The following is a 19,082-nucleotide window of genomic DNA, read 5'->3' on the forward strand; positions in this document are numbered from 1 at the left end:
TACAGTGATGCCAGCTGCTGCTCAAGCTTCGAAACCCAGAGCTCAGGCTGCTGCAACTGACAACACAGGAAATGTCCTGGAGTTCCCACATAGAACAGGATATGCATTCCAGGGGGTCAGAGCTGCCCTGCCATTCCTGTATCTATTGGACAGTAAAACTTAAAAAAATACTTACTGGTTTTTTTTAAATTCGTTCCTGGGATGTGGGTGTCACTAGCTAGGTCAGCATTTATTGCCTATCCCTGACTGCCCTTGTTCAGAGGGCAGTTAAGAGTCAACCACATTGTTGTGGGTCTAGAGTCACATGTAGGCCAAACCAGATAAAGACAGCAGGTTTTTACAACAATCGGCGACGGTTTCATGGTCATCGTCAGACTTTTAATTCCAGATTTTTTTAAAATTCAAATTTCACCATCTGCCATGGTGGGATTCAAACCCAGGTCCCCAGAACATTACCCTGAGCCTCTGGAATACCAGTCCAGTGACAATATCACTATGCCACCACCTCCCCATTGACACACTTCTCCTGTTATCACTTAAATATAGGGAGGTTATTTGAAATGCTTTACTTAAGTAATATTATGAATAATAAAAATTATCTGAGAAATTTGGAGAGTTCCAAGCCAATTTATTGCAAGGTAACTTGAGTTTATTTTTCACTCTAATTCAAGAGTTACAACATTCCCTGGCCTGTGGTCAATACTACTCAAGAGAAAATGAGACACTTAATCAAAAAGCACTATTCACTCATAATTCTGGTTCTTAAAAGAAAGCAGATGGCTGTGCTATAGCAGTTTATTTAAAAGCTGAATCTGAGTTCCTGGTTTACATTGTATTATTCACATGCCAAATAATTTTGGATACATTATTTTGATTTAACAACCAAACATGCAGGAAATTACTCCATTTCAGATTCAGCTTACTGCAGCAGAGCAAATAGAATTCAGAAGTTCTATTTATTTGACATTCTTTCATAACACTGTGATATAAATGAATCCACCAGCACCGTACCCATTGAGATTGACCTAAAACAACAAATTGGACCGCTTGCATTGATTAAAAAAAGAAACAATTTATAAATATTTATAAAATATTTATTTCCCGGTGGAGTTAAGGGAACAATTTTCTTTCATGCTATTACTTGTTTGTTACAACCTGCAAAACTACTGCAACAGTAAATTTTATTTTCATGCACTTAGGTGTGCAAAGCAAGTGAATTGTTGAAACCCTTACAAATTAAGTGTTCTGTACATTCAAGTCTTCAATTATGCACTAAGTTTGAAAAACCACAATCAAATGTCCTGTGTATGCGCTCTGGTTCTGCAATTTGCAGACTTTAAATGCTTTCATCTTCTTGCAGTTCAGTCTTGAGAATTATAAAAATACCAGTTTTTTTATTTGCAGAATTATACAGTATCATTTGCTGGGTGTGGTAACTACAAATGTGATTGGATACTGTATTCCTAAACCTTCTGACATTTTCTAATTTTAACAATCTTTGTGAAACCAACTAGCCTGTAAAATTTTCTTAATCAAAGAAAACCTCTGGTTTATTACATTACAACATCTATGGGATGTACATATAGATAAAAGCTAAAACTCATGCAGACTGGCACTGAATCTCTAAGTTGTTATAGCATTTTGATAGTGGCACTTCTAGTTTTCACTGAAGGTTGGTTTTAAATCTTACAAAGAGCAGGACTTGCAGATGAACATCCAGTTTTACAGGTACAGCATTGGCTTACAATACACTTTAGTACCATTTTGAATTTTAACACTCTTCTTTCTGTTTGGTCTTGGTGCTTCGTATTAAACCATACATTTATTGAAACGACTTCTACAACAGAAATAAATTGAATGGTTTTCATTTGTTCCATTCTTGTGGAATTTCTTCTAAATAATTTCTACACTTAGAGCAAAAGCTCACCTCTCATCTAAAGCTCCAGATCGTAAAAGGACACGCAAAGGAAATTCCTGGGTAACAGAATATGTGACAAGATGACCATTATTTGTCCAGGATTATCACAAGTCTACAGATATAGGACAATAGAGGCCATTTACATACTGTGTTAAGCAGTGCGATGATTACGTACACCTATCCATACAGAGAATGGCGGAGGTTGGAAATACAGATAAATGGTCTTCCATCATTCCCAGAAATACACGTACCTACAGCTGTAATCAATCTGCACCAGTTTCATGTGACTACATCTCCACTACCATTTTCTGTCTGTAAACCACTTGCTTGTGGCTGAGAAGGTGCAGACTCTACATCAGCATCTCTAAAAAAGTTCACGGCATCACCACTAACATTGATAAGGCACTGCGCCTAGAGAAAAGAGACAGCAGAGTAAGGAACCATTATGAGCAAAACGTGGTATATTCATACAACATTGTCAAATAATCAATCTACCAAATGGCAGAACTTCAAAAATGATATGTGTATTTTTAGAAAACGTTATATAAAAGTCAGATATTGCAAGATCACCAAAAGAGCAGTCTTGTCTTTTGCTGTCTCTGGAACTGCCACCTTAAACCTCAAGCTCTCACATCCTTTGATGCTCCTTAAAACTAACGTCTTTGACCATAGGAATAGCAGCACACCATTCAGCCCCTTGAGCCCGTTCTGCCACTCAATTAGATCATGACTAATCTGCATCTTAAAGCCATCTACTGTCTTGGTTCCATAACCCTCAGTACCCTTGCCCTAACAAAAATGTATCAATCTCGGTTCTTAAATTTTTAATTGATCCCCCCAGCCTCAACAGCATTTTGGCTGAGAGAGTTCCAAATATCCTCTAACCTTTTGAGGAAATGGCCTACTTCTGATTTTATGCTCCCTTGTTCTGGGCTCTCATACAAGAGGAAATAGGGTGGATAGAGAGAAAATATCAAATCCTTTAACACATCTTAAACATTTCAATTAGATCACCCCTTAATCTTCTACATTCCAGGGAATACAATCGTAGTCTTGGCAATCTACCCTCATAATTTAACCCCTTTAGCCCTGATGTATCTGCTAAGGACTCCTTCCAAGATCAATATACCCTTCCTAACGAGCAGTGGCCTGAACCAAATGCAGTATTCCAGATGGTGTCTCTAATCAGAGCTGTGTACAGTTGGAACACAAATTATACCCTTTTGAGATGAATGTTTCATTAGCCTTTTAAATTATTTTTGTCCCTATCCACTCTCTTTCAGTGGTTTCTATACTTGGACTCCAAAATCCCTCTGCTTCTCCACAATTCTGAGCTTTTAGTCATTTAGAAAATACTGTGCTTTATCTTTCAATTTAAAGGGGTGAATTTCTTGAGTGGTTGGTCCCCTGTCCTAATATCTTATGTGGCTCAGTGCCAATTTTGTCTGACAATGCTCCTGTAAAGCGCTAGGGGATGTTTTACTATACTAGAGGCACTATTATAAATGCAAATTGTTACTGTTGTTAAATTATAGTGAAATACTGCATAATAGTATCTCATATACTATTGCAAGCTACCATCCCATATCCAACTTCCCTTTCTCTCTAAAGTACTTGAATGTGTTGTTGCCTCCCAAATCCGTTCCCATCTTTCCCAGAACTCCATGTTTGAACCCCTCCGGTCATGTTTCTGCCCCTGTCACAGTACTGAAACAGCTTTTATCAAAGTCACAAATTATATCCTATGTGACTGTGACAAAGGCAGACTTTCCCTCTTTGGCCAACTGGACCTCCCTGCAGCCTGAAACATAGCTGGCCACACCATCCTCCTCCAAACTCTTTCCACTTTCCTCCAGCTGGGTGGGATAGCTCTCACCTGGTTCCATTCTTATCTGTCTAATTGTAGCCACAGAATTGCTTGCAATGGTTTCTCTTCCTGCTTCTGCACCATTACCTCTGGTACCCTCCATGGATCTATCCTTGGTCGCCTCCTATTTCTCACCTACATACTGTCCCTTGGCAACATCATCTGAAGACACAGCATTAGTCTTCACATGTACACTGACGACACCCAGCTCTATCTCACCACCACCTCTCTCCACCGTAACTAAACTATCAGGCTGCTTAGCTGACATCCAATGCTGGATGAACAGAAATTCCCTCCATCAAATATTGGGAAGCCTGAAGCCATTGTTTTTGAGACCTACTCCAAACTCCGTTTACTAGTTACTGACTCAATCAAGATTAAGCCAGTCTGTTCAAACATGTTCATTCCCAATTTTTGTTGTCACATTTGATCCCGAGATGAATTTCTGACCTCATATTTGTGCCATCACGTCTTAACATCACTTGACTTCACTCCTGACTTAGCTCATCTGCTGCTGAAACCCTTATTCATGTCTTTGTTACCTCTAGGCTTTACCATTCTAATGCACTCCTGGCTGGTCTCCCATCTTCCATAAACTTGAGGTCATCCAAAACTGCTGCCCATGTCTCAACTCGCAGCAAATCCCATTTCCCCATCGTCCCTGTGCCTACTGACCTAAATTGGCTGCGGGGCAAGCAACATCTTGATTTTAAAATTCTCATCCTGGTTTCCAAATCCCTCAATGGCCTCGCCCCCTCCTTATCTCTGCAATCTCCTCCAGACCCGCAACCCTCCAAGATATCTGCACTCCTCTAATTCTGACCTCTTGTGCATCTCCAATTTTAATTGCACCACCACTGATGGCTTCAGTTGCCTCGCCCAAGATCTGGAATTCCCTACCTATATTTCTCTGCCTCTCTACTTCACTTTCCCCCTTTAAGACTCTGCTTGAAACTTACCTCTTTGACAAAGCTTTTGGTCGTCTGACATCTCCTAACGTGGCTCAGTGTTGTACTTTATTTTATTGTGTCCCTGTGAAGAGCCTTGGCACGTTTCGTTATGTTAAGAGGCACTACATAAATAAGTTGTTGTTACATACCAGATGGGCTATTAGATTGGCCTTTTGCATAGTGCTCTAATTTATTAAAATAATTTAACATCGATTCCTATTTTTTTTTTGATTTGGTCATTACTGCTATTCAGGCATGAGAAACGGATTACGAAACGGTGATTATTACTCCTCATTCTAAAGTTGCTCAGCAGAAATTAAAAATTGAATTATTTTAAAAACCTTTTAAGACAAATTGGCATCCAAGATGGTAGTTAGGTTTTTAAGCTCCAGAGTGGAGCAGAAAAGTTCATTAAGCGCGTTGGGTAGGATTTTGAAGGGCATTCTCCCAATCTCTTTGTAGCTTCGACAGAAATCCTCTACAGAATAGGGTGAGCAGCTGTTCTCCAGGGGAAGTGAACAATATCTGTTTGACGTGAACAGCATTACTTCAGTTTAGTTTTATGCATTTCATAATTCATAAGAAAAGCTAAATGTTCCTATAAAACAGATGAGTAATTTTTGAAGCTCAAGTCCAGACCTGATTTTTGTTGGGATTTTCCATAAACACACACTGTTTCATGATGTAGGACACGACTGCATTCCCTCCCAAGGCAGCAACATGGGCCCGCACCATAGCAAACACTTCAGCAATGAATGCATGAAGAAATCCGCTAACTCCTCCTTCCTGCACAAAAATAAAGCAATCTTAAAATTAACATTTTTCTGTCCTTATCCTCAGTTTCGCTTCACTTGTAATATAACAGTTCCTCACTCAGTGAGACCACCTCACTGCCTCTCAAAGTTATCTGGTTCATTCTTTCTTTCTTAGTAATGGGTTTTTGTAAAATTGGGAATGGTTTTAAGTGAGGTTCTTTAAAATGAGTTCAAAATTGTATTCCTCAAACATGTTCATTCTTTTAAAAAGAAATTTCATACTTCTCCAGAGTAAAACATCTTCCATATTCACAATAATGAAACTGCACAACTTTTATCTCAATTTGTTTCAAACTTGTGTTCTATTTTAGTCAATTCTCCAAATTTGGTGAATGCCCAATTGAAACATTGTTATCCTAGTACTGTTCTTCTTGGCTATTCTTCATTGCTGAAAAACTTGCACATTTGGTTGCCCTTAGGTATCTGCTGTGGCTCAGTGGTAGCTCTGAGCCAGAAGGTGTGGGTTCAGGTTCCACTCTGAGATAAAGATCTCAGCTGACACTTCAGTGTGGTATTGAAGGAGTGCTGCACTGTTAGATGTGCTATCCTTTTGGATGAGACATTAGTCTGGGACTCCATCTGCCCTCTTGGGTGGATATAGCAACAACAACTTGTATTTATATAGCTTCTTTAACATAATACAACATCCAAAGGGACTTCACATGAGCATTATAAAATGCCAAGTAAAAGAGATATTAAAGCAGAAGATGTAGGTTTTAAAGGTCATCTTAAGGAAGAGAGAGGTAGGGCTGGAGAGGTTTAGGGAAAGAATTCCATAATTTAGGGCCTTGGCAGTTAAAGGCAAGACCAATATAACAGCAATTAAAATTGGGGGTGTTCAAGAGGCCAGTGTTGCAGGTGCATAAATATCTTGAAGGGTTGTGGGCTAGAGGAGATTACAAGGACATGGAAGGATTAGAAAGCAAGGATGAGAATTTTAAAACTGAGGTGGTGCTTAACCTGGAGCCAATGAAGGTCAAAGTGGGCATAACAATTCAAAGAAAAGTAGGGGAGTTCACTGCATGTGTAGGCTAATACCCATCCCTCAACTAATATTACTAAATCTGATTACTGGTTGTTACCACATTGCTGGCTGTGGGAGCTTGTTGTGCACAAGTTAGCTGCCTGTTTCCTTGATTAAAGCATATGATTACACTTGAATAGAACAAAACACTTAATTGGCTGTAAAGTACATTGGAACATCCTGAGGTTTAGAGCATTCATCAAGCCTCCCATGGATGCAGAGTAAAATGCTGCTTGCTCTTTTTGAACAATGTGCACTCACCGCCAACTTCAATGGAATACCCATTATCACCATGGGAATATTTTTCCTTCCCCAACATCAACTATTCTGTGACTCTTTCAGTGGGAATACCAAATATTGCCAAATTTGAAGTGCTTGTAAATTTTTGGACCACCACTACTAGCAGCTGGATTTAATTCCCAAACTCATTTCATGTTGGACAACATAGTCTGAGTTGACACATCCCAAAGTGAAAGGCTAGTGTCATTCAAACCCTTTTTCAAAAAATGTTTACAACGCTCCCTCATTGTAACATCGTATACCTCCCTTTTTAGCCAACAAGAACATGTTGAGACGATATAATACAAATAGACCCATCATTCAACACTACTGTCCACAATTCATTTTACAAACTATTTTTTTGTAAATACATAAATTGAACACAAAGGATAAAAGTCCACATAACAACTCTCTAGGCTGGAAGATTTTTTGAACTTCTAGATTTTGGGCACACAATTGTGCAGTATATTTAATGATGGAATGTAGGCTTGTGGCTCCAGTCTTCCAGGATTTATAAACTCAATTATGTTTCCTAAGAATGGAGGCAGAAGCAAACTAAGAATTATCCTGAAATACTTTCCATATATAGTTATATAGCATGTAGTATATGTTAATGACCTCAGGGTACCCTAAAGTGCTTCACCAGTAATTAAGCTGCTTTGAAGTGTAGTTGCTGTTACTATGTATGCTGCAAATGGGTCACTTTGCACATAAAAAGGTCCCTCAACAGCTGTGACATAAACGATTAGATAATCTATTTTTAGTGGCACTGGTTGAAGGGTAAACATTGGCAAATCCATGTGAAAGAGCAGAGAGTTTAATGGCTCATCTGAGTCTCAGTACCTCTAACAGTGCAGTATACCCACAGTACTACAGAGATGTCAGCACAGATTACATAATGAGTCTCGAATCCGCAGCCTTTTGAGTCAGACAGCTACCACACCCAAGTCACTCTTACCGCACAGTTTCAGGGTAGAAAAGCATCTTTAAAGTGTTACCCTCAATTTGAATAAATTATTCAAAAGTCAAATGGGAATGAATTTGAGGAAAGCACTAGGATCAGTTTGGCTCAGTTGGTAACATTCACAAATCAGGGATTAGGTAATATAAACCATAACAAGCAACTTAATCTTGTGCAGAAAAGTAGAACCAGAGGCCATGACCTGAACAGTAAATTCAGAACTAATCAGCAGAAGTAATATTTCAGTGAGTGACTGGTCAATTTATGGAATGGATACCTTAGGGAGATAGTGGAAGCTGTTAGCATTGACTCATTCAAATGCAAATTAGGTCACATTTATTTCAGAAATATTTTGGGATACTGTATTTCAGGTTATGACATGGGTTAGTATAGCATGCTTGGGGGGAAAAAGGTGACTTTGGACCTATGGCTCCCAAGCTTTCCACCATTGAGGCTTAGCTCATGTCTGGGTCTGGTGAAGGCTATTGATTGCTATGATTATTCAACAACTATATCATCATTGCTTTATGTGACTACTTGAATTGTAGAAGGTAAACCAGGTGGACCTCAGTACTTTTTCACCTTGTAACTAATGCCCCTGATCTAGGCTGACATTCAAATATAGTACTGACTGTCCACTGCATTGAGAAGATCTGTACTGCAGAAGTGCTGCACTGTCAATGCCATCCATTAAATGAGACATTTAAGTGAGGTTTTTTGTCTGCCTGTTTAGAAACTGAACAAATCCTGAAAGGATCCCTTTGAAGTAAATAACTCTTTTGGTACAATAGTTCAATTTCTGAGGAGTCGCAAATGGTACTGAACATTGTGCGATCATCAGCGAACATCCCCAATTCTGACCTTATGATGCAGCGGAAAGCACTGATGAAACATTAACAATGGTTGGGCTGAGGACACTACCCTGAGCAACTCCTGCAGTGGTGTCCTGGAGCTGAGATGATTGGTCTCCAACAACCACAACCATCCTCCTTTGTGTTAGGTATGGCTCCAACCAGAGGAGAGTTTTCCTCGATTCCCACTGACTCCAGTTTTACTAGGATTCCTTGATGTCACACAAGGTGAAATGCTGCCTAGATGTCAAGGGCAGTCACTCTCACCTTTTGAATTCAGCTCCTTTGCCCATGTTAGAACGAAGGCTGTAATGAGGTGAGGAGCCAGGTGCTCAGGCAGAACCCAGACTGAGCCGGTGAGCAGGTTATTGCTGAGAAGGTACGACTTGATAACACCGTCAACGATACCACCCACCTTCCACTGACACTTTGCTGATGACTGAATTTAGGAAGATGGGATGGTAATTTGCCAGATTGGAAGTTAGCAAATGTAACTCCGCTGTTCAAGAAAGGGAGAGAGAAAACAGGGAACTGCAGGCCAGTTAGCCTGACATCAGCTGTCAGGAAAATTCTGCAACTTCTTACGGTAGTTTTAATGAGAAAATTCTGCAACTTCTTCTTAAGGTAGTTTTAATGATGCACTTATAAAATCATAGTATGATCAGACACAGTCAACATTTTTATGAAAGGGAAATCATGTTTGACAAATTTATTAAGAGTTTTTTGTAGATGTAACTAGACAAAGGATAGACCTATCTACTCTATAGGTAGCTAACCAATAGACATAATACAATTGGATTTCAAAAGGCATTCAATAAGGTGCCACACAAAAGGTTAATACACAAGATAAGGGCTCATGGAGTTGTGGGTAATATATTAGCATGAATAGAGGACTAGTTAGTAGACAGGAGGCATAAAAGGGGTGTTTTTAAAGTTCACAGGCTGCAACTAATGGAGTGCCACAAGGATCGGTGATGGGGCCTCAGCTACTTATAATCTATATTAACAACTTAGACGATGAGAGCAAGAGTAACTTATCGATGTTTGCTGATGATACAAAGCTGGGTGGGAATGTAAGCTGTGAGGAGGACACAACAAGGCTGCAAAGAAATGTAGAGGTTCAGTGAGTAACATGGTGGCAGATGGAGTATAACGTAGGGAAATGTGAGGTTATGCATGTTCGTAAGAATAGAAAAGTACAATTTTTTTTTTAAAAAGGCGTGAAACTTATAAATATTGATGTTCAGAGGGACATGGGTGTACTACAAGGAACGCAGTAGTGAGCATTCAGGTAAAACAAGGAATTAAGGAGGAAAATGGCATGTTGGCTTTTATTGCAAGGGGATTAGAGTACAATATTAAGGAAGTTTTGCTACAATTATATAAGGCAACAGCCAAGGTGAGGGGGAGGGGGGGTGAGTAGAGAGAGTGGCCCCGATTATGGATTGCAGAGTTTACATGGAGCAAGAGGTTAAGGGAAGATAGAAGGGCAGTGCATTGAGCTGAGGAGATAGAACTTGATGAATTGAGATGGAGGTTGAAATCACTGCGGATGAAAAGGCATTCAGTGCAGAGACTGATGACTGCCAGAGGAAAGCAGTGAAGATAGCTCCTTGAGAAAATTGGCCTGGTACTTGGGTGGGCGGTACAGAATGAGGATTTTAAATGAAAATTGAGGGGTAGAACAAGGCGAGATGCTCAAAGAGGGAGAAGATGGCATAGGAGAAGGGAGACAGAGCACGATGTAATTTGGTGATAACAACCACACCACCACAGTGACGATCCGGACAAGGCAAGTGGTGGAAGGTATAGTCAGACTGGGAGACTTCAGTTAGGGGGAAGGTGTCATCATCCCTCAGCCATGTTTCCATCAAGGCCATGATGTTGATGCAATCATCCAAAATAAGCTCACTGATTACAAGGGCTTTATTTGCGAGAGAATAGACATTCTGGAGGGGATGTGGAGAGGGTCGGGAGAACTAGTCCACTGGCAGAGTCCACAGGATCAGCCCCAGCTGGTGGACTGGGCAGGGAGATTGGTGAGGGAGTAGGATGGGGCAAATGGGGCTACTGCTAGTGCCTCGATTGACTCTTCAGAGGGTGCCAAGTGAGGAACGGAGGGAAGCCATAGGTTTATCAGTGTGTCGAGCCTGGCGTGGTGGCAGGAGAGTAGGGAAGTTTAGGAGTGCTGAAAGGTTGGGGTAGCAATTTCCGAAAGTAGAATGCTCGAGAGGTAAGAAGTGAAATACAAGCAACAGGACAGCAAATCCAAGACATAGCAGTAAACAGGATATGTTAAATGATTTATCTGAAAAATTGTATAAGGGCCTTTCACATTGAAACGACAGGGTAAATCTGTGCAAATTCAGTAACATTTTGAAGGAACCGTTCCTCTATCAGCCTAGAAAGAATCAGAGATTTAAAATATTTTCCAGCAAATAGAAAACGGATGAACGGCAATTCTACTTTTTCTTTCCGAGTGAGGTAGCTGTTACTAACAAAACAGAAAGAACAATAAGAGCAAATTCAACAAAGCAGAGGAGATGTCGCATCTTGGGCATGTATTTGATAAATTACTGTGCATTTTTATGGAGGAGGACAGCAATACCATATTTGCATTTGAAAGCTGAATTGATGAGAGAAACTACTGTCTTGTGTGTGTCTTTCCTGGATGCTGTCAAATACAAATGCATATCTTTAATGGCTTACGTCACCTCATACTATGAAAGCAGCCCCAAAGAATGTGTAAGAGGCAACTATCCAGGTTTAAATCCGAACCAGATGATAAGAGGAGATTCCACTGACTGTAGGCTGTATGACAAAAACAAAGCTCAGTAATCTTCCAATAGGAAAATTTCTATGTTTTATCTTTTTATATAACATGGCTTTAGAAAGAATAATATGAATTTAAAATCAACTATTTTTCTTAAATTGCTGTCAGGCAAGAAAGTAATAAACATAGCTGTCGGGAAACATTCCTTTTCTGACAGGAGGGAATGAGTGAGGTGAACCTAGTGTGTTTTTTCTAGGAAGGCTTTAATTCCCTGTTTGGCCAATCAGTTTCCAGATAGAACCAGAGAAACCACAGAAAAGTTACGGCACAGAAAGAGGCCATTCAGCCCATCGTATCAGCGCCAGCTGGAAAAGATAAAAATAAAACACTAACCACCCATTCTAATCCCACTTTACAGCAAATTTTTTGACTGGTGAACTATTTGACTGTCATGCATCACATCCAATGTACTTTTCCACACCTAACAATTTCAGTCCTTTGGATACTAATCCAATGGGATTTATGCAAAAGTCAGTGCACATTGAGGTGTGTCAGTCACTTCACAAAATGCAATTCTCTGAATAATGCTCTGATATTATTGCAACATTTGAAAACAGAATTGATCAGAGGGCATCACAAAGGGTTGCTTTTTGAAGTAATTAAATAATTCAGTGTTTAATTATCACCTGTACAGGTGTAAGCGCTACCCACCTCATATCCATCAAATAAGAGTAAAGGAAAAAAGTTACCGGTAATTTTAGGGAAAATTTCATAGTATGAATGTAAAACGTAGCCTATAGTACAAATTCTTCCCCATTATGCAACAGGACACACAAGACTTGAATTAGTCTCTCTGTACGGTTCCCGCTCGTAGATTTGCTGCTCACCTCACGCAGCGATGTGGTTTCCCGAATGAAGAACATGTTGATGATTCCAAGATATTTGGTTATTTTGGCACCAGGAATGAAGGAGAGAGGGGTCATTTCCACAACAGTGACTGTGGAGGTTGTACATGATATTGGTGAGCGATGACGTATATGGGCTTCAGCCAGAGGGCTTGCTTTATCAAGTGAAGCAACTACAATGGGCGGAAGAGAGACAGAAAAAAGTAGAATGCAATTAGTGGTGAAAGACCAATTTGTTTAGACATTTATGTGTTTTTTATCAAACTTTTTCAGAGCAGCTACAAAGTGATATATTCAGCACCTGAAGCTCAGTGATGGAGCAGGCATGAGCTACAAAGAGTATGTGGTCATGCAGAACATGCAAAAAAAAAGGCATAAACAGCTGGAATGGGAATTTATTTTAAAGAGACTGGCATTCCTTTGAAAGGCTAATTTTTTTCACCCACAAGGGAGCATTTTAATAGCGATGGCTGCATTGGCAGTACCTCAATACAAAAAGAAATCAAGGATAACATTTCTTTGCTGAAGGGAAGTTTTGATCAAGAGTGTGAAAGATGTTACTTTAGCAGAATGCACTAATTTCACAAGTTCATCTCAAGGTTAAAGTTGTCCAATGAAGGTTAACTAATTTCTGTTAAACATTCTCTGGACAAAGGTGCAGCTTTCACACTCAAATTGCGTGTGCCATTGATTTGCAATGCCATTACTGGGTAGGACAGTCCATCCTTCACCACTGGGGATCATAGGCATGTCTCAGATTATTATCACCATGATAAACTGTAACTTCCGCCTACTTGTTTTAATTGATCCACGCCTTATGGTCTGAGCTTTCTGTTTAATGAACTCTATCCAGCTGCTGCATCTGTCTGCAAAGGAACTGTAATCAACTGAGGTGGCTAAAAACACACACAAAAGAAAAAGAAAAATGGATGACGTCTATTGCCCATTGCAAAGCTCCTCTGATGAACCAATCATCACTGCATTAAGGGTCTGAAAAAGAGAACAAAGACCCTTTTCTCGGCTGAGTTAAAGCCTGGTTTACTCACCTCTTTGTGCTGCTGGAGTGACTTGCTGTAAGTTGCCAATTTCAGTAAGTCCTGAGAAAAAGATTTAATGAATAAATATTGAATAATCTTTATGCAACAGCATGCCAAGGGATATGGACATCGTACAGCATTATGGTAAGTGAGAGAGCTTTATCACTTTCTGCAAGTCATATTATGATCTTAAATCACAGTTCTCCAACTGTGAACTTTAAATTTAACCAAAGAATTAAACTGGAGGAAAAATGGATTCAAAGCAAGTAACTCAATTGATTAGATATAGGCAGTCAAGGAGAAAATTGTACATCATGTGATTCAAAATAATATGCACTTTAAGCAGCAAGTTTCAAGCTACAAGACAGGGGGCCTTGTTTATGTACTAAATGCAAAAACTGAATGAATATTCCTTTTCATTAGTCATTTTATGATTTACAGATATGGGGTAACCTGGACAGATCAGTGATAAATGGCACATGTACTAGTGCTACCATTAAGTGCTACAATTTTTCCAAACTACATTCTTTCTTATATATATTTTCAAACCACATTACTGGAGTGCCACCTATTGGTAATCTCTGCTGCTTGTTTTTACACAGCATTCATATTTCCAAAGGAACATTAATCTAAATTAGTGGCGTAGTGGTAATGTCACTGCACTAATAATCCAGAGGCCCAGGTTAATGTTCTGGGAACATGGGTTGAAATCCCACCCTGGCAGCTGATGGAATTTGAATTCAATGAATAAATCTGGAATTAAAAAGCTAGACTAATGGTGACTATGAAACCACTGTTGATTGTCATAAACCCTTCAGGGAGGAAAATCTGCCATCCTTACCTGGTCTGGCCTATATGCGACTCCAGACCCACCAGCATCGTGGTTGACTCTTAAATGTCCTCTGAAATGGCCTAGCAAGCCACTCAGTTGTATCAAACCACTACAAAGTCTAATAAAAAAGGAATAAAACCAGAGGGACCACCCGGCATTGATCTAGGCACCAGAAATGACAACGGCACACCCAGCCCCGTTGGCCCTGCAAAGTCCTCCTTACTAACATCTACGGGCTTGTGCCAAAATTGGAAGAGCTGTCCCACAGACTTGTCAAGAAACAGCCTGACATAGTCATCCTCATGGAATTATACCTTCAATGTCCCAGGCAAGTCCTGACCCACCGACAGGATAAACCCACCAAAGGTGGCAGCACAGTGGTAAGGAGAGTCATCCTTGGAGGCCTCAACATTGGCTCTGGACCCCCTAAAATATCATGGCATCAGGCCAAAAATGGGCAAGGAAACCTCCTGCTGGTTACCGCCTACAGTCTTCCCTCAGCTGATGAATCAGTACTCCTTCATGTTGAACACTACTTGGAGGAAGCACTGAGGGTGGCAAGGGGACAGAATGTACTCTTCAATGCCCTTCACCAAGAGTGGCTTGCTAGTGTCACTACTGACCAAGCTGGCCATGTCCGAAAGGACATAGCTGCTAGACTGGGCCTTTGGTAGGTGGTGAGGGAACCAACGAAAGGGAAGAGGCCTCGTCCTCATCAATCTACCCATGCATCTGCCCATGACAGTATTGGTAGGTGTTACCACCACACAGTCCTTGTGGAGACAAAGTTGGGTCTTCATCTTGAGGATGACCTCCATCTTGTTGTGTGGCACTGCCACCGTGCTGAACTGGACAGATTTCAAACAAATCTAGCAACTCAAAACTGGGCATCCATGGAGCGCTATGGGCCATCAGCGACAGCAGAGTTGTATACAACCATAACCTGGTATATCCCCCACTCTACCATTACCATCAAGCCAGGGGATCAACCCTGGCTCAATGAAGAGTGCAGGAGGGCAAATGAGGAGCAGTACCAGGCATATCCAAAAATGAGATATCAAGCTGGTGAAGCTACAACAGAGGACTATTTGCATGCCAAACAGCGGCATGCAATAGAGCTAAGCGATGTCAATGGGAATTATAGGGAAAACTCTCCACTGGTTGGAGTTATAACAAGTACAAAGGAAGATGGTTGTTGGAAGTCAATCATCTCAGTTCCAGGACATCACTGCAGGAGTTTCTCAGGGTAGTGTCCTTGGCCCAAACATCACCAGCACATCAATGATCTCCCCTCCATCATAAGGTCAGAAGTGGGGATGTTCGCTGATGATTGTGCAATGTTCAGCACCATTCGCGTCTCATCAGCCACTGAAGCAGTCCATGTCCACATGCAGCCAAGACCTGGACAATATTCAGACTTGGGCTCAGAAGTGGCAAGTAACATTCGCACCACACAAGTGCCAGGCAATGACTATCTCCAACATGAGACAATCTAATCATCGATGACATTCAATGGCATTAGCATCGCTGAATTTCCACTATCAACATCCTGGGGGTTCCATTGACCAAAAACTGAACTGGACCAGCCATATAAATACTGTGGCGACAACAGGTCAGAGGTTGGGAATTCTGCGAAGAGTAACTTACCTCCTGACTGCAAAGCCTGTCCACCATCTACATGGCACAAGTCAGGAGTGTGATGGAATACTCTCCACTTGCCTGGATGAGGGTAGCTCCAACCATACTCAAGAAGCTCAATGCCATCCAGGACAAAGCAGCCTGCTTGATTGGCACACCATCCACAAACATTCACTCCCTCCACCACCGACACACAGTGGCAGCAGTGGGTACTATCTACAAGATGCAATGCAGAAACTCACCAAGGGTCCTTCAACAGCGCCTTCCAAACATGTGAGCACTACCACCTAGAAGGACAAGGGCAGCAGAGGCATGGGAAACAGCACTATCTGCAAGTTCCCCTCCAAATCACACACCATCCTGGCATGGAACTATATCGCTGTTCCTTCACTGTCACTGGTTCAAAATCCTGGAGCTTCCTTCCTAACAGCATCGTGAGTGTTCCTAAACACATGAACTGCCGCGGTTAAAGGCAGCTCACCACCATCTGCTCAAGGGCAATTAAGGATGGGCAATAAATGCTGGCCGAGCCAGCGACACCCACAACCCTTGAATGAATAACAAAAATAGAAACAAAAATTCCACTACAAGTACAACAAGTAGTGATATATGCATGTATTTTCACTGATTACTAAGGCTCTCTCAATGATGCATGTGGAGAACCCAGCTGTGCAGATTTGGATTCTTAACTTACTTTGGATGGCTAGGTAATTTCTGCAGTGAGTATGCTATTGAAGAGTCAAACATTTCCAACATGCAGAATGAACAAATTAGGTTGTGGCTCCAGGTCTTATACAGAACTATTTGATGTGCATAAATTTAGAAACTGTTCAAGGGTTGTAATTGTGGAAAAATCTTCACATTAACCAACTCAAAAAAAGTCAACATTCTAGATTGGTATCATGTTGGAATCGAAATTTATAACTGAATACTGCACACCCATTTACCTTAAAGCATCTTATAAAGCTACATCTGCAAGATTAAATGCATTTTTCAATAAGGCAAAGTTTTCCTTCTTCGCACCAAAACATATGCCTTCTCAACGAAGGCAGTGATAGTACAATCTACAGGCATACTATGGGTGTTATCAATCCCACTATTGTTCACCATGTATTTAACTGTTGAGAGAGAAAACTTCTTCCTTTGTCTTCCTCCACTTTCCACACTGACCTGCTGGGCAAGACTCAAGAACAAATATTTACGGAGGCTAGGACTTGAACTAAAGCCTTTTAACTGGCCTTCACCATTGTAGAAACCAGCCACATCGAAGAATAGTTTGAAGTGAAATGCAGTGCTGTAATGATATTATAGGCCTTTAACATGCATTTGGGTACCAAAAAGATTCCACTTAAATTTGTACTAAAACTCCTATGTGCAGTAAACTGCCTTACCTGCAGTCTTACTAGGTGAAAAGTGTAGAGCAGACTGACTAGACTGTGATTCCATGCAGAGTTCCAAAGTAAACTGGAGTTGATCTTCATTCTCTACGGAAGCTTTAGACCAATGATGAAACAGAAACAATAAAGTAAATTCAGCAAAGATTTTTATGGAATACAAAACTATGCGAGGGATACTTTCTGCTTAGGGTACTCCCACAATGTCCATTTGAAAAAAATATCATAGAATGATACAGCACAGAAGGAATGCATTTGGCCCATTATGCCTGTGCTGGCTTTTTTGAAAGACCTATCCAATTAGTACCACTTTCGTGTCCTTTTCACGTAGCCGAGCAAGTCTTTTTCCTTTCAAGTGTTTATACAATTCCTTTTGAAAGTTATGACTGAATCTGCCTCCAACAGCCTCTTAAGCAGTGTGTTTCAGATCATGACAACTCACTGTACAAGAATATTTCTCCTCATCTTGTCTCTGGTCCTATTACCAACAACTTTAATCTATGTCCTCTAGGTTACCAACCCTTCTGTCACTAGAAATAATTTCTCCTTGTTTACTCTATCAAAATCCTTCATAGTTTTGAACAGCTCTATTAAATTTCCCCTTAACCTTCTCTGCTCTAAAGAGAACAATCCCTGCCTCTTTAGTCACTCCAAATAATTGAAGTTCTGCATTCTTGGTGTCATTCTTGCAAATCTCCCCCACATCCTAAGCTTCCTGAAGTGTGGTGCCCCGAATTGGATACAGTACTCCAAGCTGAGGCCTAGCTGCTTTTGTGTCCTATGCCTCTATTTATAAAGCCAAGGATACCATATGCTTTTCCAACAGCTTTCTCAATTTATCCTGCTACGTTCAAAGATTTGTGTATGCACAACTCCAGGTCTCTTTGATCTTATACTCCTGTTAAAATTAGACCATATGACTTTTATTGTCTCTCTTTCCAAAATGCATCATATCATGGTTCTTTGTATTAAACTGCATCTGCCATGTGTCTACCCATTTCGCTAGTCTGTCTATGTCCTCCTGATGTCTATCATTATTCTCTTTTTTTTATACATTTCCAAGTTTCATGTCATCTGCAAACATTGAAATAATGCCTTGTATACCCAAGTCCAAGTCAAAAAGAGCAGTGGTCTTCACAAGGATCCTGGGAGACACCACTGTATACTTTGCGGATACTTTGAAAATTCCCTTAACATCTTCCATTATATAAATACATAAATCCATTCCGTAGTAGGCAATACATTTTACATTGTGCTCAGAGCACAACATTCACAGCACAATGAAATGAAACGCTCTACACTACAATGTAAGTAAAATGTTACACTACCTCAAACAAAACATTCCATAAATTTTATACAGTACACTACAGGCAGAGTTTTTCTTCCTGTGTGAATGCTATCAACAAACCATACAGCAGAAAATCTGAGCCTCTGAAATACAGTTTGCTGCAATTGTGGAAATAAATATACAGTAAACTAAGCAAGTTATCAGAATTCATAACACTAACTTGCAAAACTACCTAGAAGACTTGGAAATGGAAACTGATGTTATCAGTTGTACAAAGGTCAGGCTAGATCTCTCTTAACCAGGTTCTTCAATGCTAAAACTCTAGGGTATGCTCCTAAACTTACCCACAAAATCAAAAATTAATAAACCTAAGAATTAGAAGGAGATCATCATTATCTCTTCCAGAATTTAAACAGACCCTTGGCTTCACAGGTCAACATTTGCATGTGAATTACTATTATCCAACTTTTACACGATGTGATGACACTAAATTAAAGAATACGCTTTCCAAGCAACTTCTATGGTACACTGAACACCAATATTCAGGTTT

At 40.3% G+C, this 19,082-nt stretch overlaps 1 protein-coding gene across 11 annotated transcripts in view; it reads right to left on the reverse strand.

The window, feature by feature from the left end:
• Positions 1–607: 607 nt before the first annotated feature.
• Positions 608–19,082, reverse strand: part of c2cd5 (C2 calcium dependent domain containing 5) — a 104,441-nt gene continuing 85,966 nt past the window's right edge. For 8 of the 11 annotated variants that reach the window (XM_078553613.1, XM_078553619.1, XM_078553614.1 and 5 more), the window contains 6 exons: positions 17,242–17,343; positions 13,390–13,440; positions 13,138–13,239; positions 12,326–12,516; positions 5,375–5,521; positions 608–2,329 (listed from right to left, as the gene is read on the reverse strand). In XM_078553613.1, coding sequence (XP_078409739.1) covers positions 2,198–2,329; positions 5,375–5,521; positions 12,326–12,516; positions 13,138–13,239; positions 13,390–13,440; positions 17,242–17,343 — 725 coding nt within the window. In that variant the 3' untranslated portion in view covers positions 608–2,197. The remainder of the gene's footprint in view (positions 2,330–5,374; positions 5,522–12,325; positions 12,517–13,137; positions 13,240–13,389; positions 13,441–17,241; positions 17,344–19,082) is intronic. The other 3 variants (XM_078553624.1, XM_078553616.1, XM_078553617.1) reach the window with 3 other exon arrangements.

Source organism: Cetorhinus maximus, chromosome 12 (assembly GCF_964194155.1).
Source record: "Cetorhinus maximus chromosome 12, sCetMax3.hap1.1, whole genome shotgun sequence".
NCBI lineage: Eukaryota > Metazoa > Chordata > Chondrichthyes > Lamniformes > Cetorhinidae > Cetorhinus > Cetorhinus maximus.